Raw genomic sequence first — 23,041 nt, 5'->3', positions numbered from 1 at the left:
AGTTGATTGTTTACAGCCTTGTTTTAATAATTACTGAAACCGTTGTTCGGTATACGTATTTTTGTCGTATTGAATGTTAACTATGCAATTGTAGACTACATACAATAGATCAAACATAAAGGTTAAATACTGTCCGGAAAGAAATTCATGCTTATTAATTGAGAAGGGCAAAGATTCTACGGTAACGAATGGAGTCATAATTCGATCATGATATTTTTGGTTAATGTACCTAACTACTTCATCTACATACTGCTAGGTCTTAAATTTACAGTGTCAACTTTCTATGAGATGTCATCAAGATAATAGAATATTATTTTAATCTTATATTTACGACCGATATGGAGAAAATTTATGGTAAAATCATTTCTTAGTTATTATTAGATATAAAAAATCTACTTTATGATCGAGTTTCACTTTGCTTATTATTAATTGTTCAACACCCGTACAATTTTAGTGCATTGCTTGCCGGTTAATTAGAGGCAATCGATCACAAACATTGTTTATTGGGTTAGATCGAAATCATGTTATCAAGCGACATGACCGTATATGAATATCAAATTTTTTACTTTTATTGCAGAAATAGAACTAATAACCTGCAGAAATCTTAAGATTTTGCTATAAAACATAGCACAAAATAGTGTGATAGTGGTAGTGAAATATCTGTAAGATCGCCACTGATTTAAGAAATTTAGGTCTTTATTTGTATTATCATAGATATAACTTCATATCAGTTAGCTATCGCTTCTTACTAAGTTGCCATCGACCAGTGTCTACAGCGATGTCTCAAAATGTTAGCAAAAGCATACTATACGTAACTTTCATATCGAGAACTTTATATTTACCATTGTATATAGTTAGCGAATAACTAGAGTAAATAGAGTAAGTTGCCTTGGACAATCGTTTACGAGCGCTAAAATTTTACAGTGCATTGATAGGATCTCTTTAATGGTTATTAAAGAACTCATAGTAATATCTTAATTGCGAGCCCAAATCGACTTTAACCCACAAAATTTATTGGCATATGAATATTTGATAATGGCCATGACGCGAACTAAAACTAAAATTTGTCTACGCTAAAGAGTGAACAAGGTTGAAGTCATTGATAATGTCAATGCTTTCTTTATAAATCATTTAATATCAAATAGTACGCTATCGATAATTTTAAGGAGCTTCCATCGGCAATAAATTGTATAGGAAATATAAACGCATTATGTTTAGTAGCAGAGTTGAACGTTTCTTATTTGATATCATAAGCACAGTAAAATAGATGTCTAGAAATTTTTATATATTGTAAATAAAAAACTTTTATATTCATTGTCCATCCATGTACAGATATTTTTCAGACATGATAAATGAAGATGATAGCTTTACAAGTAAACATGCTCCCAGTGAGTTCAACCCATAGCCAATTTTACTAATTGTGTCTACAATAAAGAAATAAAATTTTTTTAGATTTTTATAATGTAGTTAACAATTAAGAAAGTAATCTCATAAGTAATGATAATATTAGCATTATTATAGTGCTGGTTAAAAATAGAGTAATCTACTAGTTTGACTCTAATATGCAAGGATAATAGTAAGATCATTTTTTAACTTACATGCCTCCAAAAATTCGTATGCTACTTTTTCGCAATACAGTATGTGTACATGATTACCTCAAATACTGTATTAGTGATCATATTAGATCTTAAACTTAATCTGTGCTAATGATTTACAAACTATTTGAGAACTTTCTGAAGGCGATCATTAAAATATCAAGCACAATTAGTATAATGGAATTACGTGACATATTACCTTCAAAGGTGTAAGATAATTTAGAAATTGAAAGCCTATTCCTCTAGCCAAAGCAAGTGATGCATTTTTATTGGAAAAAAGTCTGTTCAGGTTATCTATCGTTGCCATGATTGGTAGAACCTGTAACTGCCTTGTGCTTTCATATTTAAGTAGATGAGGTAATGCACCTAAAGTAGATATAATTACATAAATTATTATAAAAGGAAACACTTTCATAAAGAATAACGCATAGCATAATTTCCTGTATCATAATATACCGATATCATTGCCTTCTGTAACAGCTTCAGCTAAAACTTTCGATAACACTTCAACATCTTTAAAACCTAAATTAACCCCTTGGCCAGCTAATGGATGAACTCGATGAGCTGCATCTCTACAATTAGAAGCCAGCATTTGATAAAGGTCTTACAACATCATACATATCAAGCAGAATCTGCGATTACAACTAGACAGGCGACACGATATTTAATCTATGAAATTGTGACTAATATATTAATATTATTTAGCCTTTTGAAATGATATTAAGCCACCACTACAAGAATTTGAAATTTAATTAAAAAAATTGATTAAATAACTTACCCTATTAGCGCAAGTCTGTTCATAACGTAATTGGTTGCATGGCCCAGTGATAAAGGAAAGCCGCCACGACTATTATTATCGATACCAGCAACAGTTGGAGGACTTTGAGGAGCTTCTTTAAAGTTTCCTATATGAATATGATATATATTGTGTTAGTTGAATTTCTTACAGATTTCTTAAAATTTATTGCTTTAACGACTATACCGGAATTCTTATTATGACAATTGAACTACACTTATGAATATATGTTACCGCTTGGTATGCTATTAAGCCCACGATTTATTGTAGAGCTAATTCTGTTGATGTTAGGAATCACATGGTCATTATTTACCTGCAAGTAGTACAAATGAATCTGTAGTGAAATCAACTAGTACTTGTAATACCCGTTTTCAACTTAGGAAATATGCATTTCGATACAATTCAACGTTGTTTTGTAACTTACGAAAGCATTATTTACAGAATCTATAAATTCTTCATTTGACATTTCTAGTAACATTTTTCCATGTTTTGGGTTAGTTGTCCATACCAAGGAGCTCCTAGAATTAGAGAGCTACAAGGTAGAAATCATCAGTAAATTATCGACCATGTAAGCTCAAAATAAATTGAAAGTATAATAATGATTCAGTACGGGCAATAATGCTATGGGACCGTCTGGTAAAAACCGTTGCCACGCCACGACATTCTCGTTTTGCTTTACAAATAAAAATTTGAAAACAGTCACACAAGATTACATTGTTTTAAATTTCTATATATCGATTTAATAGAATTTTATGCAGTTCATACATTCTCTAGTTGTAAAGTTGCCACAATTGCAAGTTGATTATATGGCAATGAAATATGTTTAATATTAGCAGCAGTGCGTATAGATGATTGAGGTCCATCGGCACCGATCTTGTTCATTGATTTTAAATAAAAAATGTTAGCATAGGTTTTAAATGTGTTTTAACTTATGAATTAATTTCAATATGAATTCCTAAACTAGTATGTAATTGCTACCAATAATCTGGTTTCGATTAGATCATCGTTATCGAGCTTTATTGACACGTTGCCTATATCACCATTACTAATCTGTAAGCTGATGTCGTCAACTTTGCAGTGAAGGATTTCGACATTAGAATCTAGTAATTTCAACCGCTTCATCAAAGCTAACATAATGACATCATTTTCGACGACGTAGCCCATCTTTTCATCAGTAAATTTTGAATCCAGTAATAAAAAACTGTGGTCACTTGCGGCATCCCATACCTTAAACGATAGGAGTATAGATAAAGCTACGCTTTCACTGAATCAATGTTATGATAAAAGAATGAATAAAGCATGAATTAATTTTAGTTTCTTGTATAATCTTCGTTATTATTATTACCATCTGCCGTTAAAAGTAGTATCTAAACTGTTGAAATTTATAAAGAAATAACTGTGACTGAATGACGTAATATTACTTTCAGCACAACGTACAGCTAAATACGCATATAGCATAGCAGCGTAAGTAATCAAAAAGTTGCAATAATTTCATCAATTGCTCTATACCTGCATGGACTGAAATAATTTAGCTCGCAACTCACTGATGTATGGCCATACTCCAATGTCTGCCGAAAAATTACAATAATTGGAAAAGATTTACATTAAAATGAAGAACGCTATGCTGTGTTTTATTACAATTGGATATATTTTCAATTTACCATCAAGAACATTGATAGATCCTGGAATAATTGCACTAACACGGTTACTAAAGTCGGCTTGGATTGCCATTGTCTTAACTGGATTGGGCTCTAATAATGCGATTTTGTATTCACCAAAGATTGGATTACTACCTAATTCAAAGAATTAACACGGAAGAAATAGTAACTGCAGTTGTCTATCGTGAATTGTTCTCAGATGCATTCAACAACACAATTCAATAATTAAGAAAGATAAATTTGTGTGTATTGAAAACTTGATAAACGTAATAGAAGATCTTTGAACATCTCATTCTGTTAAAATTAATAAACAGGGCATAAAAATATTTCATTAATACTCATACTTTTTCATGATCCGATCAGATTCTCGATCTCATCAGTACAAAAATTTTTGTAAACTTTTTATTTTATAGTTTTTTAAGTATTCATTTCGCTAGACAATTTCGTTGAATTCTTTTAACTTATCTCGTAAATTCATGTCTAAATAAGTTAAATCGATACAACCTATCCCTGTTAAGTTGAATCCTTTTAAGTAATCTATTTTTAAATTCTCATTAAACGTAAGTAATTTCGTATAGTACAAAAGCATTACAATTAAAGCCTATGTCATGTAGAACAAGAGTAGCATATAATTTAAAAGTTATCTGGATTGTTGCAGAGCTAACTTGCTTTTCTTAATGTTCTATTAAGACATTATCGGATTTTTAGATATAAGACAGGGTAGGGCCGGGCTATCGGTGTTACTTGCAAATGCAGTCAATAATCCTGTTCTATAAAATCATAATATCTACAAATTGCAAGGTACTCTGATAGATTTTCGATGTGCGGATAGCACAACGCTTTACTTTACTTTAATACTTCTTCCTACTCTTTTAATCCTTTCGTATTTTACCCTTTTTAGCATCATTTAGTGATTGGTATTTCATTAAGTGCGAGATGAGCTAGTATTTCATTAAATTACAACGCGTAAAACCTTAATTACGATTGACAATGATCAAAATCAACGACTCAAAAATTGCTTTTTAAGGTAAAGTCAATTATGAAATGGTGTCTTTTTACTTCATTTATATTACTCCATTTTAGGCTATACTATATGTGATAGTATCACGTTCATTCAATGTTAGGGTTATGTTACAAGGCTACAACATCACTTTAAACGTTAGACAGTTGCAATATCTCGTCAACTCCGTAGTAACGGTAATTTTTTATTAAAGTGCAGAAGGTAAAGTCAAAAAAGAGAAGCCTTTCCGAGTATACATACATCTTGTATTATTCTTAAAGATCTTTAAATTGGTTGTTTGCGTTTTCTCTAAGAATTAGAATCGATACGTAAGTTGTCGTGTTCTCAAGGCGCTTGATTTAATCATTGAGTCTAAAAAGTCGTAGCAGCCGGTCGGGTGTTAACATGATGTAATTTAAAATCTTATTTGTAAATCTAATAGTGCAGTGCAGTTATAGCCCCGAAACGATTTATTTGGTAGTAATACTAAGGCATTTTGATTCATTGTTAACAATGAAACAATTAATGGGTAGCGAAGAAAAAAGCCAATCTTAGCTGAATATTGCCAACAGTAGGAATAATGAAAATTGATACCTAATTTAGTTTTTATCGAGAGTAGTTAATTTATTCTCTGCCGCTTGAATGGAAAAAATGAATACAGTAGTAGCCAAACGAAAACGATGATAACAATGTATCATAATAAAAAATTGTCAAATTTAGGTGAACCGACCCAACCTTAGTTACGATGTACCTAAGTACAACTTTTGTACATTAACATTTCTACAGATAAAACTGGAATTAATTAATTATCAATCAATCACTATCCGAATTTGATGTGCTCAAGCTTTACAACTTTGATCTGCATTAAGAACTGCGCCAATTTTGGGGATATAATTAACTAGTTTTATTGTGTTGATAATGAGAAAGCGATTAGATTCAGCAAATTGTTTAAATAGCAGTAAAAATTATCTATTACCAAACCAATATCGGCAATTACTGTTCAAGAATTCAGTAGCCATTGTGACTGATGTTTGATCAATGTTATCAATAGTCATAATTGAAATTGATCTTATTCATTCTTGATAATGTAGGCGTACAAATATAGAAATTCGTATACGATATCTATATACGCTTTGAATTGCTCTTTATTAGCGTTTAATTGTACAATTAGTGATGATTACTTGATATTCTAGTTTCAGTTGGCGATGCCCCAGTTGATAATTTACAAGCAAAACAAAAAAGAAACGACAATATCTAATAATTGTAAATGTACATAGACAGTGATTCAGTCAAATCTTATTATCAGCTTGATGGCTATTTTGTGAATTGAGCCTAATGTCGCCATTGGTGAAAAGTAGATTTCGAAATTGGGTCGATGATAACAACATTTTAAACGTCCACGTTAGTATACAAGCATCGATATGGCAACTACATGAAGGTTGTCATTTTGATAAAAATGAGTTGTTGTTCACGTTAACCGTTTTTGCATGCTGTTTATATCATCATATAATGGTTGAATTGCTTGTGCTATCCATCGCTCAATATCATTTTGACGGTATGCATCGCTTAATAGTATGAGAGCATTATCTTTTAAAGATTTGATCATAGTTGATAATTGTCGAGCATTATCTTTAGCTAAAGAAGCATAGAGTGGATCCTTCTTTGCGTTGAGTAGAATTGTGTCATTTTGATAGAGCTTACGAAATTGATTCACCTTTAAATTTAATATTTGCAACTGTGTTACTAATCGATTGATAGAACCACCATGATAATCGCAACTTTCAACTGCGTAATCAGGTTTGATTTCGATATTAATGGCATCAGTACATTTTGTAACGCATAATGAAACATCACGATTATGATCAATGTTATAACCTCCACTAATCATGACCCACATTAAGACGGCTAGCGTAGGTGCACAATGTGGCAAAAGTTCACATATGCGATCAGTAGTAGTGGAAAAAGCTGGACCGACTAAAATGATCCCTTGAAAGTTGACTTGGTGGTAATGATTGCCAGCAACTCGCATCCAAGATATCGTATTGCTAATATGATCGACGCCAACAATAGTATCATTTGAGCAATCGGGCATACTTTTGTAAGTGCCACCAATCCAAACAGAAGGGAAAGCTTGAGCATATTTTTGCCAGGTTAATGGATCAATTAGATCTTCGATATTAGGATAGAAACCTCCAACAACAGGTATAACCCATTTTGCTATATGGCTAAGTTGGTCAGTTGGCCAAGAACGTAGTGCATCATCCCACAACATGATCTGAATGGGTGAACGATACTCTTTTAAACGATGTAATAATGGACTTAAGAAGGAAGCATAAATGGAAGATTTCATTTCATCCTTGGAACAATAGCGGCATGTTGTTATGTCACTTCCTCCAATTCCTCCTACATGAATATAATTGCTATGACGATGTAAATCGAGCATTTGTTTAATGATCTCTTCAGCAAGTGCCAATGATGGTGGATAACATATGCATAAACTACGAGTATCCTCGCCATTCATGCGATATTGTCGAAAGCGATCATTCTTTAAGACGTAATCAAAAGAGCCTAACATGGGTAGCATTACAATAACCTTGAGTTGATATTGATGGCATGCTTCAGTAATAGCGAGGATATCGGCCGTGGTATAGGCATAGGGTGATACAATCGATTGTAAGCGTCCATAATAAGGGAAAGTGTTGCCATATTCCAGTACAATGCCAGTAATATTAAATTTGCGAAATTCACGCAGTAGCATAATAAGATAGTGCGATTTGATGGGCATGGAACTTAAATCGACATGGGCTATTCTTTCTTTATCCTTGAATCGCCTAGCATAAAGACCAGAATAGCCAGAAGGATCACGAAAAACTTTCATATCGGAAGGCCTAATTTGAAATGATTGTAAGCGAGACGACGTGGTAGCCTTGAAGGGTAAATGGTTATTTTGTATCTGTGAGCTAGCACTAAGTGTACGTGATAAACTCCATAAAATGGCTATGATCATTGTTACTAGGAAACTTTTCAGTTTTTGACGACGTACTCTATTTTGGACGACATTCCATATCATCCTAATAGAATTTAGATTGCATCGATAGACACTCTCGGCAATGGACACAGCGCATTTCCGACCTGAATTGACGAAGTATTGGATTGGAACTCTCATTTTTACTCATGGTATCAAAGCGTGGAATCCAACGCTTTCCATAGCACCCATGCAATCTTGCCCAATATTGCTTGACTCTCTATTGTTTCTCCATCTTCTACTCTAATCTCATTTTACTTTTCATCATCCAAATCGATCATGAATCCAGACTGCTCTAATTTAGATTGCTTTCAACAGTTGAATAGATAATTGCTTGTATTGCAATGTTCCGATCATTCAAAAGTGATGGCCGATAATGGTGGGATTTCAAAGAGTGCTTGTCGTCATCATTGGCACATGATACTGATGCCAGGCGTTGGTGTATAGTGTACAGTACAGTACCGTGACACATATACTGTCACATTGCTTGGCGGGGGTTGATTGAACCTGTCTGGTGGAACAGGACTACTAGTGTATAGCACCGTAAAGAGACAGACAGAAGGACAGTGGACAGTACTGTACTCTACACTGTACACTGCCCTATCCAGGTCGTCCCTTCGATTTTGTCTTGCTTTTGGAAGAAAGGGACTCCTACAGTGCTCTGCTGTAGTGTAGGGCGACATGACCATTTAAATCATTACCAATGCAAAGCAAAAATACAGTGTCTTACTTCACTACTATAGTATGTCTACGCCACTGACTGCTTGATCCATGGGTGATATTTACTGCAGTACAGTATCTCAATTTGACGCTCAAACCATCACCATCGACAGTGCAAAGCAAATTGAAACGCAAAAATACAGTCATGTTACGTCAGTACCATGACATGACTACGCAACAGACTACTTGACCCATGGGTGACATCTATTTTGCACGAAGATTGTCCACTGAGGTTACCATGACTCTTGCAAGGTTAACGCAGTCAAAGTTCTTCACAAAATATCACTATGGAGGTCATTCATAGTAACTCACTAGCTAAGCACGTCATGGTAAACACTGCTGTAGCCTGAGCATAGCTTGGAGTCATTCACTGGATCATATATAAGTAGAGTGTCATTTCTCATCACCCATCCCCTAACGGGTGTCAACTACTGTACTGTAGTGCGAGTCCAATTTCACTTGCAGCTATGGTAGCTTTCAATCCCTATATAGTGATGACAAGCAGCAAATTGCTTTAGTCTTGGTCAAAATGGAGTTCAATTTAAATAAGAAACGGTTCATGAATAGTTAAATAAGGCTATATGTCGTGTGTGGGCCACGGTACGCCGTTATCAAATAAGTAACTGTTAATTTAGGAATCGTTCAATAAGGCTATATCAGACGGGTGATAGCTTGTAGCTATCCAAGGCTGAGAGTATCTGTCTATGTACATATTTCAAAATCATTGCTATGGTTGATATTATTTTCGACCTTTGCTTCGATATAGTAAATAATCTTCAAATCTCTCTAGACTGTATAATGCATGTGCACTTCTTCTACTTATAACATCACACATTGTCATCTTGCTCTCGATTGATTATAATTGATCGATACGCGTAATTAATGGATAACTGAAATGGAGTTGTCTAGCATCCTAGTAAGATGCTACACTATAGCCTAATAGGATATTATAGAGGGTAATCGCTCTAAGTGCCTATAGAACGTATACAAGATTCAATATACAGCTGTGTTGTACTCGTATCCTATTAACAGGGACTACTAAAGAGAGAAGATGCCGTACTATAGCCTAATAAGACATAATAAGAGAGGTTAATAGGTCTAGATACAGAACGTTTACAAGGTGTATATCATTCAATCATGGATGACTACATGCTGCTGTATTCTTCGGTATAGTATCGAGTAGTTCATGATTCAATATACAGCTGTGAATTGGATAGTAATACTTAGACGATTAATTAGGTCAATAGAGTTGTTTTCCCAGTATCTCAAGATGGATAATGGTCACCATCTTGTATATAGCCATAACAGTCAAGTCGAGATTGGAGAATACCAGTACAGGTGTCGCTGTGTCATACAGTATCTGGAATGAGCACAGTATACTGTTTATGCACCTCAGAAATGGACGTCATAGCGCTTTAAATCAAGAATACAAGTCGAGGCTTAAAAAATAGTATTCAGGAAAATCTAGACCATATCAATAGTGTGCAAGCAATCGTTCCAAGAAAGTCAGCTTTGACCAATCCCAAAAGTTGATAAATTAGCCTATGATTCTGATGCAAGGACTGCAATGTCCTATATTGTCTATTTTATATGTATTATTCTCTCCCACAGTTGCTAAGCAGGCGATAACGGTGAGCTACATGAAACAGAGTAACCACTTATACAAGTTGTCACTGTGATCTTCCTACAGTATATCGGTTAGAATTATAATTATCGTAAACAACATACTGGATCGCATCGATGTGCAGTTGATAGTACCATAAGCAAATCTTGAACAATCAAAGACTGTGCAGTGTGCATGTTCAGGTATAGCAATCTAGGTAATTGTGTTTCTTTACAGGAACATAAAACACAGTAACCTGAGCAAGTCGCTACAACAACTTTCCTGTATTGATTTCATAGCAAATATGATATTATCACATCAAAGTATAGTAGTAGATAGTACCATATCGAAATATAGCACAGCATTGCAGATATGAAGACTCAGAGAAAGGAAGAGCAAATCGTCGGTAATAATAAAATTGTTAAAAATGTAATCGTAATTATAATAACCAAAGGTTCTTATCCAATGTTTTGGTCATATATTGACTGTGCAAGTGTACATATTTTCAGAATCATTCCATTTCAAACGAAGGAATAAACAGTAATGATTGATACATACGATCAAATCAGTTCTTTTAGCTTGCATGCATTATTTGCATAAAACGATGAAATTTAATCACGATAATTGTCTGCCTTTCAAATGTCAGGGGTTATAAATTGAAAGGCCTTTCAGCTGAGATTCTGATACAGATTGCTACACAACGGATTTATAAAGCATAGCTGAAGTGAAGCACAACAATATTGAAATACGTATTATTCTAGTCCAGCATAGGTAGTAAGATAATTATAATTATCACCATTACCAATTATATCGTTATTATTTACCTTGATTATTGATGTCTCGTCAAATTTAGTTATTATTATCATTTAAGAGTCGAAACTAACCTATGCTGCAAGCCATTGCAGAGCCGACCATTCCTCCGCCAGCAATTACAATATCAAACTTGCTTGTTTTCTGAACGGTATCTCCACCACTATTACTGACTGTAGCTAAGCTTCTAGTCCAGTTGGCTACACGCACAGCTGTAGGAATACGTCTCAACATTTTAGCAGCTCTAAAAATGAGAGTTACCGATTTGGAAAGCAATATTTTCTTAACTCTTTCAGGTCTTAAGTTCACTGTTTATAAGCTAAGAAGGAAAGCTGGAAATGCAGTCAGAGTACTATACGTAAGTTATAGTGCAATAATGACTGTATTAGTGGCTTCCACTACTGCAGCAGCAGTTTTTACACTGTACCTTAAGTCATGTATGAGACTATAGTGTCATGCTCGTAGCATACTATACTTACTAGTAGTACTGTATCCAGTGTAGCAGTTGGAAGTTACAACAGTTCTGTACTGTACGATACGTGGATAATGTCATACACAACTATAGTGTACCCGTGCCCAATGGAATTGCTGCACTCTACCCGTGATGCTACGTTATAAACAACTTGGACGTCAAAATTCCCGCATAATCGATCATTTAATTTACTCGATTGTTTGTACATATAGTTTATTCACGTATAGTCGCAGTTTTATATCCTCATAAAACACGTATTTAACAGCTGAAAAATATAATATGGAATGATAAATAGTTAGCGAAATAAAGTCGTCTCTTAGCTATAATTTCCTAGAAGAAATATCATCAAGAATTAAATCTATATACCATGAATGATATTATACAACTATTTACAGAATAATCTCAAGGTTATGGTACAGAATTAGAAAAGGATCGTAATATTTTATTCATTAAATGCCAGTATTCGCAATACCAAAAGTGTCTCGTAAGGCCAGCTTTAAGCGTTTATTATTCATCATTCTCCTTTGTCAATTGAAATTGGACTATGCTAGTATAGAAGCATTTATAACAATAAAAATAACAAAAGATTGAACTAATTTATATTCGTGAATACTGTATACGTGTATCTTAAAAAGCTACAGCAATTAAGCTTGCCTGTATACTGATCTATGATAAAAATTGGTTTTATAAACTTTACAAATTATGATAAGTTCTAGGATGAACGTTTCATAAACTTGAGGAAACGCTTGGCGATAAGTAATGCTGAATAACAGCTATTAACAAAATTTGTAACATCAGAATATAGATATAAAAGTCGTACTGCACGTCATAGCAGTAAAAGTATATTATTAAAAACAAATAAAACGTATTTAACTTTATTATTCAACAACAGTTTGTGAAATATCTTCAACAGTCCACGAACCACTTTCATCCAGTTTTAACCGACGAGAATGAAACTGTAATGCAAATTCATATTAGCTGATTGATACTTTTACACATATACACACATAACAAGAAGCTACAACAGTTCCTATCTGTACCAACATACCTTATTAAGGTTTGATCGATGACCAACACTAATCATGGTAATGTTTAACTGCCTGCAAGTTTCATAGAGCTGAGATTCCGTCTCTATATCTAATGCACTGGTCGCTTCATCTACAACTACATTAAGGATATAATTTTACTTCAAGTTTGAAAAAAACAATCAGAATGTGATTCTCCCATTAATCCAAAGTATTTACTTGCTATAGATGGTTGATGATAAAAAAGTCTAGCAAACATCAAACGTTGAACTTCTCCTGGAGATAATATTTCAAGCCAATTAGCAGAAGGTAATGAATCCAAACCACCGGTACGTTCCACGATATGATACTACGATAGAATTAATCAAGTGTTAGCAACTACTAGCAAATACTGTCAATTTCAACTACTTTCCATATTATACACTAAACAAGAAAGCTTACCAAACCGGTTAGATCCAAAGCACTTAAAAATCTCGATTCATCAATTAATGATGGTACTGAAATAAAGATTAAAAAATCATATGATCTCACTACTGTAATAGAATCTATAAATCTTTTTTAGTTCATAAAATTAGCAATACCTTGATTTCTTAAAATACTACCATTGGAAATATCATTCAACGGATACATAATCTATCAAAACAATTAATCATGGGTTATTTCATAACCATTAAGGCTAAGGTTAATCATAATCATATGGATGGAACTCATTAGTACTTGTTGTCTAAGACTACCATCTGTCAGATAAGCTCTCTGAGGTACGAACATGATATTATAAAAAGGATTGCGAATTATAGATCCTAGGGGGATATAAAATTTAATTATTAAAAAATTGGTAACTATATTAGAAGGTCGTAGATCTTTTAGTATTTTGTAAATTTTTACCTTTTGAAGGAAGCCATAACCCCGCGAGAATTCTCAATAGCGAACTTTTACCCGTTCCTAGGAAATAGAACGTTTCCTTATCAGAGTCATATGTTCAGTAGTATCACGGGGTACCTGTATTAGATATCCATCTTAGAATTAATCACTACCAAATATACATTACCAGTGTCACCATTAATAAGGAGATTTTCACCCACTTTAATTTGTAGATTTAAATCTATCGTTATTTCATACAGAAACGTATCCATATGGAAAGAATCAGAAGAATTGCTTAGATACATTTGCATGTAACAACATGAAAGTTGAAATTCATAGTAATCTAAACTACTAGTAAAATTTAGATACCTTCTACTAAGTAGTTGGTGCCTCCAGGTGCAACGTAGCTGATTCTTTTAATAAAGAATGCAGTTAAAGATTCATCATTAGTACCGATATGAATATCTTCAGATATTCTCGTTTCAGGTTGTAAATTGTTACAATTAAGGCTAAGGGATTCCAATTCTGAGTTGTTAGATAGGCTATCAGCAGCAAGCAGCAATTCGTGATCATCTTCAACTCTTTCAGCGTTGCTAATATAGGTTATAAAAGTTATTATGAAATTAGTCCTAACCAGAAACAATTCGTAACACCTCCGCATTACCTATTTGTTTGAGGATTTTCTCTTTTTTCTTTGAACTTTAATTTTTGTAGACAAGTCATTATTCCATAGATCCTATTAATTACGAGTTGCAAGCTCGTAAAAATAGTAATAGGTATTGCACCAATATTGTGCAAGTCTATCCTAGAACGTGCCAAGTTTTTAGTGATAATCTTACCGATGAGTGTATCCAGCTAAATCAGATAAACCGGCTGATAAATCCATCAATTGCGAAAAGGAATTTATTAAATACAACGAAAAAAACGAATTCTGAAAAGGAAAAGGAAATACTATTTTTTACCACAACGTAAATATAACATATCCTGAATTACTATGTATTAAAGAAGCTCAAGACAAGCTTCTATATCGTATAATCTATACTACTGCCCCGCAACCGTAAAAAAGCAATACCTTACTAATTATGCTACTAATATCAGACACGCCATCATACATTCCATTAATGATGGGAAACCCTATGATCATGTAGCTCATGATAGATCCAAGATAGTCGAACAGGTTGACAAAAACTGCACAAGCAAACTTAAAATTAGAATCTCTCGCCTTGAGATAATGATAGCTATTATGCATAATTAATAAAAGAAAAACGGTATTACAATTAGCATACTTACGGTGAAGTATTAATTCTTTATTCACTAATTTATATTGCGTAGCTAGCAGATTCTATAGAAAGTTAGATGTTGATATAATTTTGTTAATCTATACAAGACAGTAAATAAGATCGTAGAACATGCACTACAAACAATACCTGCAATTTGCTATTAGTTTTTACACCTTCTGTGTAACCTCCACTATTATGGTAGATATGAAGCAGAATTAATATATTAATACTTTATGAGAATTTTGAAATAAAACTTAAAATTTTAAACGGGTCACTGTAGCGAATACAATTAAATTAAAATAGGTTTTGCGCTAAGCACTTACTGGCTAAATGCGATACATTCAGCATTTGATCTGATAAGCATATGTCTGTATCTGTGAAAGTAATAAATAACTATTTCTTATATCATTTTATATCATATAACGTAGTTACTTTAATTGGTTGACTTGCAAATTATAAAATGCATATTGATTATACCTGAAGTCGCCTTCACATTGCTCCTGTAATACAATTATTTTTACTAATCTCGCGATAATGAAACGATTGATGATTGCGCAAGCGATAAAATATGTGTAGATTGATACAGGTCCAGTATATCCAGCACTATAAGTAAATGAAAAGGTTAACAATTTTACTTTTAACATAGATATCATACTTTTGGTATCATTCAATATTAAGTGTCATTAGTGTTGTAATAAATTGGAAAGGTTGTATAAAGGCTGCATAAGATTGTATAATGCATCCAAAATTTACCTAACGTATGTTTGATACGTGTAATAAGAGATGACAAATACGGAAACAATAATCTTCGGAATGATGGTGCTCATTTTTTGACAAAATCGGTCTACATCTTGACTTATACGTTGATCGCTACAAAATTAAGTTGCGTATGGATCAGATGAGCATGTCCATACTACGCTATGAAGTTGTATGCATTTGAAAGATTTATAGACTACCGTAATATTTAAAAGTATTATACTATCAATTTAAATTTAATAAATCAGTTATTAACTTACGGATTATCAATTTCAGGATGCAGAAAATGTAGTTGATAATAAGAATCATCGTCAAAATATTTCTTGTGTAACTGCAAGCTTAAAATTCGACGACTGGTGACGTATAGCACTTGTGAAACATAAATCCTCGCACCCTTAGCCTGTCATAAAAGGGTAGATATACGCGTATATAATTTTAATTAAGTGTTCAGGCGATAGCTAAATTGCATTAGCTGTATGCAGCTAATTTGTATCTAATATAATTGCCTTACGTTTCAAAACATTATCCCCTAGTATATTCAGGAACTATCATAACAAACTACACCATTAAACGATTCATCAAGTTTTGCTATGTTCAACTAATCAGTTTAGTTATAGTAACTAGCAAATCTGTATATTATTCGTTTTTACTGGCATAAGTTAATACCGTTGTAAGTATTGTAAGGTGGGTAATGGCGTATTGTATATGTAACCCTTGAACCTACACTTATTACATTAAATCCTTATTACAGATTAAATCTTATCGATCGAAGCAAAAGTATCAACTAATTAGCATAGTTTTACACTTTAAAAGAGATATTACAAAACTCACCGTGGCTGTAGTAATTATATACACTACGGAGATCCATATCAGTCGATAGAAACCGTTCGCATCTCTTTCAGTCAACACAGTATAGAAATGACTCGGTATCAATCCAACTTGGTAGATGATCCATTCCTCTAAAAGTAATGAATTACTCATAAATATTAACCAATTATCAAGTAAAAATAGCTTCAGGAACGTTTACTAATACACACTCATAATAAATGGATATTTGATTTGATAACTACTAGATCTAAATCAAATCAGGTAAAATGATCAAATTCTCACTACATATTGTAATACACATATAAGTTGACAGTCGCAAGGTAGAGTGAAATATGTACAACTGGAAGTACTACAGTTAGTATAGAAAGTAAATTAACAAAATCCTTGCATGTGAGTAAACATATTACGAACCTAAAATTATTTGATAGTCACATATATAATATATAATAATATTACAACATTTACCAAGAAAAGTAACAACTAAATTTATGGCTAGTTTGAAGGCGGTATATCTCGTAGAATTCAGGGTAGACTACCTACACTGCATTTTAAAAATCATTACTTCGCTCACTATTGTTCACTTTTTCGAAATTGTGACGACTATGATAGATATATTTACGGTATATCATTACCATCCCCGAATTTCTCATTCGGTTTGACATCACTGAAGGTACAAGCGCATCCACACGTATAGTACATTAATGCTATTCTAGATCAGGTGGTACTACGGCACTGTACCAATTGCTCAGAACAACACATTAAACCAAACTATTACTACCGGAATAATCGTTGATTGAAAAGCTTAATGGAAAACATTTCTAAAATGAGTATTTGCAATTTACCATGACTAATTGCACTGCTAAATACCCTACCAAAGCTACTCTTACCAATTATAGAAGCCCCTAAGAGCAGAAAAAGTAGAAAGGAGGTAGATGTAAGCCATGACGAGAAGACTACCTTAGTTAAAATAAGATAAAGGCGTCGGAGAAATCGTCTATCAAAAGAATATGTCCTGAAATTTAAATATAGAAGGGTTATTAATGTTGCAGATAGTCAGTACATCTTTTCAGGGTTTGCCTCAAGATATACTAGATCGTTGGTATGTAAGTAAGAAAGAATATCTTATTTTGCGAACAAACCTGCCATCTTCTTGTTTGCATGAACAACACTTAAAGCTCTGCGTATTCATTGTTACTGTATCCCACATTTTAGCATAGTTTAACAGAGCAGGTTATACGCCATTTAACAATTTGATAAGAATAGATACAATTAAGTTAAGTAGATGTAGGTGATAAATGCATGATAATAATTTACCAAAATCAGCGCTTGCATCAAATTCTTTCAATTCTTTATAGTATCCTGATTTAGTATCCAGTATTGCCAACTTGATATAAGACTAAATTCCTTTTACGACCACGAATTTCTTGTAGTGCTTCTAATTCGTTTTTCAACTTCAAATTGCTACCTTCAATATGGGATGAATCGATCAAATGGCTTGGATTAAATGTAATTTAACCGACTATAAGGTAATCACTGCCTATTTAGCTGAAAAGATTGCCTAAAAGTAAGTATAGTTTAGTAACGTATGTAAGAGTTATATACATCTAAAATCAACGCTAAATTGCATGAATTACAGTCACTATCATCACTTCATTAACATATACTAAGACCGTCTACTTGGTGTATTCTATTTCTATTGATGTTGTATCAAGCTTACAGTCAATAATTGATTACTCTACTTCCGGCAACAATGAAAAGACCCAAGTTATGGAACATGTAGGCCAATCATTGGTGATAGAAACTTGACAGGACGATACACTATGTCAGTTGATTGATAAATTTGCTATTTAGTATGACAAGAGCGCTACTACTTGATTCAAAATCAGTTGATTCAAAGCTATTTCAACGTTCAGCTTGACTTGGTATGGATCTATAAGCTCTTGTACATTTTGCAAGTGCAGGGATCAATCTGATAGACGTGTTACCAAGGTTCCATCAAAGTGCTGCTATAACGGATTTTGAAGTAAGTAACATTGCCAAGTTTACATATCCAGAACTAATGATGAGTTAAGTTTATGAGCAGCTATAGTAAGCCAATTGTCAGTATTGAAGTAGTCAATTTGAAATCAATCCAAGTTCTCTGTTTCCAAGATCACCACCATTCATTCGATAACGTGCTTCATCAAGACTCCATTGACGTGTCAAGTTTCTCCAATAACGCCAAGTATGAAGGATTTACAGTAGCAGTACGGACAGACTTCGCTACTATAGTATACTGTACTATTAAACTGCAAAAGGCAGCATGTCTAGTTCTTTGGGAAAGTATGAACACTGCCAGTAGGCAGTAGCCCATGATACAACCATGGTATAGGTACAAGTATGACAGGCTGCAACCTTGTCCAACCCACACCATACAGTACGTCTGCGCAGATACAGGAATATCCTGGCGAAGTAAGTCTCAATAACTGCCTCATAAGTAGCTCTGGTAGCCCGAGGTGCACTACAACTGTCAAAGGCAGTAGTGGGGCCTGAATTAATTCAGTTGTAGAACTACTGACGAGTAAGTTGGAACTACTCTCGCTAGGTGCAATTTATTCAGATCTATATCCAATACCATACACATACGCATATACTATACCTTTAGCGAGTCTTTGATGTAATTGAAGATCAATCAATTAGCTGAATGGGACTCGAAAGTAGGAAAGATTGCACCACTTGGTAAATTGACATGATTATTTTGAAATTGAAATTTGACCTTCGATATTGAATTTATTTTACGTATACTATCAGATAAGAAAGTAAGCTGACTAAAACTATTATTAACTGGAAATACATACAATGTAAAGACCATTTTTCTTTGTAATGTCTTCATGAAGAGAGAGATTTACGAGGACAAATTTGCGCACTTTTCCAATACTGATCGAGAACTGCAATGCCAAATCCAAGTCAACCGAGAACTACATCCAAGAATGGTGATTGTCTTAGTTGTAAACTAACTGCTTTTACTGTGTGTAGTGGCGCATCTTTATACATTTTAAAGCAGAGTCGTAGTATCAAATCGAGTTCCCTTAACCGATACGGATTGACGTTCCTAGCCGCAGGTTCGTATCACTTGCATTCTTGTAAATAGAGCAAGTCTGCAGACGTCATTCACATTCCTAATCATAATAATTTAATTTACAAATTTATCACGATTGATACAACTTTAAAATGGATACAATAATCAGCCTTAAATATACTGATGAGAGTTAAGTAGATAAAAGTAGTAATTTTAAATGATTACTTGGTTAGTGTTTAACTGTGAGCTATGGAAGCTTATTGGCACTGCACAGTAGTCTGTAAATTTATACTGTAGATCATAATTATATCCCTTACATCGTAACAACATTTCTTCTATTATTGATTATAGTGACAGCCAGTCTCGGAATCTTTCGCTTAGTCCAATAATTATATTTGTAAGACTACTAAATAACTTTCTCGCTTTTCTAGTGTATGTGTTGCTTGCATACTATTGAGATATCGTCATCTTATCTCTATTTACTGTAAAGCAGACTCCGGATAGAAGTGAACCCCATTCGTTATTATAATCAAATGGTGGCAGTACAGCAGCACAATTATAATATACAAAGAAGGAGCTGGATTTGTTATTTATGATACTCTAAAAGACATTGGCGACTCTCCGATCTTCAGATAATCCGAAGACTTTTAACATGTGGTTAATAAAGATACACTTTAAAGCGTACATTTAGCAGCTCATAAATAGGCACAGTAATTCAGTAATGCTAGTTACTTCGGATTAATAGCTTATATAATATGTGAAGCATCATTTAGTACATGCTATGCATTTACTTGCTGCCCAGTAGTTTATGAGTTAAGCCAGATCTCATAAGCTGTATAGAACATTTAAGAATGTATGATTTACTAAATATATTTGGTAAATAATCTCCTTTTCTAATAACAATTTACAACTAAGCACAGTCATATCTTAAGCTATTGCAGATTTTTATCATTACTAATTAGCAAATGAGAACCAAAAGCTTTTAATAAACATTTTATAGTTCATTGCCTCACTTGCTAAATACCATCAAATCGTACATTTACTAATACGACAGTAACGTAGCGCTCTATTTCATCATAGTAACATGTTAATAGATTGTAAGGTACTGTGAATAAAATATAGGTACTTTCATATAAACAACTGCTGGAATATGCTATTTAATCAAGATGAAACTTTACTGTTAAATAGTATTGCATAAATTGTGTGGAATATGAATATAATTATAATTAGTGTAATCTTTGCAAAAAATATGGTAATCAGAATACTCACAATGATAAGCTGTGCAGAGTACATTGATGATAAACCACTGGATGAAGTGCATTACAATGATGATAAACTAAATGAAGCGTTGCGATGAAATATTTAGAACTCACATGTTAAGCTATGCAAAGCCTAAATCATATTATAATGATAATAGCCATGCAAAAAAACGATTGCGTTAATGTTAACTACTGTATCCGAGATAAAATAAAATAAAATAAATAAGCAAGGCGGAAATTAGTAATGATGAATAAAGATGATTACTGATAAAACTTAATCGAAGCCGTTTTGTGAAATGTAACTGCTAAATGTACGAAAAGTCTGAAGTCTACCGTTTAAACATTCACTAATGCGGAACATAATAACGAAGTAATTTGTGAAACATAACTAGGATATATTACAGTGTATGGAATAGGAGACGATAAGCTACGAAGAAAATTATGATGATGGACTACAGAATCTGTATGAGGAACATAAAAGTATCAATTATGTGGAACATAATGACGAGTAACTGTGTGGAACATCATATCAATCAAATAATTTTAATTTAATTATGCCTGTATATGAAATGCAACAATCAAGCATGGAACATTATGTAACAATCTAATATGTAGAAGTAAGTACTAAGTTAATATTGATCAACTATGTTAAATAGGATTGGTAATAACGATAAATTATGTGGAACATAACGACAATCAACTATCAACGGTGCCAAATAAAAATAAGGATAAAAGTTATCATAAAACTATTACTTTATCTAAATCATCTAGTGGTCAATGACTATAACAAGTATAGCATAACATAACGATTAACTACATGGAACGCGATAACGATAAACTATGTGGAATACAATCTACAATGTTAAAAATAGAAACGGTGAACTATGCAGATCATACTAACGATAAACTACAGGGTATAAAAAAATAATGATAGAGTACTGTACAGTATATGAAACATTCCGATATCTCTACTACTACAGTATATATGAAACATAATAATAAATGAACGTATAGAAATACTGTGTTATAATAATGAACTTTGTGGAACTTTTCATAACGTTAAACTATGTGGAACATTGTAATAAACGATGTGCAACATTGCATATAATTATAGATATAGCTACAGTATGCAGAACATTTTGACGTAAGGTTATGTAAAAAATACTAACCAAATAAATACAGTATACGATGTACGGTTTTCCTTAATGGGAAACTCAGTCATTTAGATTCGTCTTTAGACTCTGAAAAGTATCAGGACTTTTATTCAGGTTATTCACAAGAATCACACACACAGAGGCTAGTAACAGAACTGGTGTATAACATAGATAACTCGTCTTCTATATGCATAACTGTAGACAAGTGACGCTTATCAACTAGCTCGCACTGTACCGTATAGTGAACCAAATCACATATACAATTATTCGGGATAATATCATATATAATTACGTTACATCAATAAATTATGTGGAACACTATGCCATTATCAAGAACATATCGTTAAACTATGTGGAACATAATAATAAACCACATATGGGACATATCAAAATAACGAGAAACTACGCGTAAAATATAATGATAAACTATAATTTTAGCCAAAAAACAACGTGGTAAACCTTCATGATGAAATGGTGATGTATCCTAACGACCAATTACGTCGAACTTTATGACGAAATGTAGAACATTTACGACGATAGACTACGTGGGAAATTATGACGACAAAAAATGTTGAAAATGGTGAGGACCAATGGTGAGGACCAATTAAGTGGAAATCGTGAGTACTAGCTTAAGGGAACATTAAAGTGAAAAGTTCTGTCGAAGCTATAATAACTGCTAGCCATATGAGACATTAAAACGACAGACAGTCTATGTAGAATATGATGAGAATAAGCTATGTGGAACATAAGATTAGTAAGCAACGAAGATAATGATATTAAGCTATGTGGAACATAAGATCAGTAAGCAGCTATTAACCTATGTGGAACATAAGATAAGTAAGCAACTATTAAGCTATGTGGAACATAAGATTAGTAAGCAACTATTAAGCTATGTGGAACATAAGATCAGTAAGAAACTATTAAGCTATGTGGAATTTAAGATCAGTAAGCAGCTATTAAGCTATGTGGAACATAAGATCAGTAAGCAGCCATTAAGCTATGTGGAACATAAGATCAGTAAGCAGCTATTAAGCTATGTGGAACATAAGATCAGTTAGCATCTATTAAGCTATGTGGAACATAAGATCAGTAAGCAGCCATTAAGCTATGGGAACATAAGATAAGTAAGCAACTATAAGCT

The 23,041-nt window shown here is 33.2% G+C and overlaps 3 protein-coding genes across 3 annotated transcripts; 1 reads left to right on the top strand and 2 right to left on the bottom strand.

The window, feature by feature from the left end:
• Positions 1 to 1,764: 1,764 nt before the first annotated feature.
• Positions 1,765 to 11,441, bottom strand: TRIADDRAFT_33826 (uncharacterized protein; the record flags this gene model as incomplete). Its single annotated transcript, XM_002118221.1, has 11 exons — positions 1,765 to 1,961; positions 2,052 to 2,167; positions 2,374 to 2,500; positions 2,626 to 2,704; positions 2,816 to 2,923; positions 3,002 to 3,064; positions 3,157 to 3,264; positions 3,370 to 3,618; positions 3,901 to 3,959; positions 4,053 to 4,180; positions 11,278 to 11,441. 11 exons carry the CDS (start codon positions 11,439 to 11,441, stop codon positions 1,765 to 1,767), a joined length of 1,398 nt encoding a protein of 465 aa, XP_002118257.1.
• Positions 11,442 to 12,557: 1,116 nt separating this feature from the next.
• Positions 12,558 to 17,428, bottom strand: TRIADDRAFT_33837 (uncharacterized protein; the record flags this gene model as incomplete). Its single annotated transcript, XM_002118220.1, has 19 exons — positions 12,558 to 12,635; positions 12,728 to 12,843; positions 12,924 to 13,053; positions 13,146 to 13,201; positions 13,307 to 13,337; positions 13,422 to 13,504; positions 13,590 to 13,646; positions 13,753 to 13,806; positions 13,935 to 14,107; positions 14,405 to 14,496; positions 14,638 to 14,753; positions 14,856 to 14,907; positions 14,993 to 15,035; positions 15,169 to 15,219; positions 15,323 to 15,448; positions 15,599 to 15,715; positions 15,862 to 16,001; positions 16,433 to 16,560; positions 17,317 to 17,428. Coding segments are annotated over 19 exons (1,755 nt in total), but the record flags the coding sequence as incomplete, so codon positions are not given.
• Positions 17,429 to 22,670: 5,242 nt separating this feature from the next.
• TRIADDRAFT_33874 (uncharacterized protein) lies at positions 22,671 to 22,958 on the top strand (the record flags this gene model as incomplete). The annotated part of the gene is made up of 1 exon (XM_002118235.1): positions 22,671 to 22,958. The coding sequence occupies one exon, from the start codon at positions 22,671 to 22,673 to the stop codon at positions 22,956 to 22,958; it is 288 nt and encodes a 95-aa protein (XP_002118271.1).
• Between the last annotated feature and the right edge of the window lie 83 nt (positions 22,959 to 23,041).

Source organism: Trichoplax adhaerens, genomic scaffold, assembly GCF_000150275.1.
Source record: "Trichoplax adhaerens TRIADscaffold_40 genomic scaffold, whole genome shotgun sequence".
Taxonomy (NCBI): domain Eukaryota; kingdom Metazoa; phylum Placozoa; class Uniplacotomia; order Trichoplacea; family Trichoplacidae; genus Trichoplax; species Trichoplax adhaerens.
The sequence above is the reverse complement of the archived record's forward strand: the minus strand, read 5'-3'. Positions and strand labels throughout refer to the sequence as shown.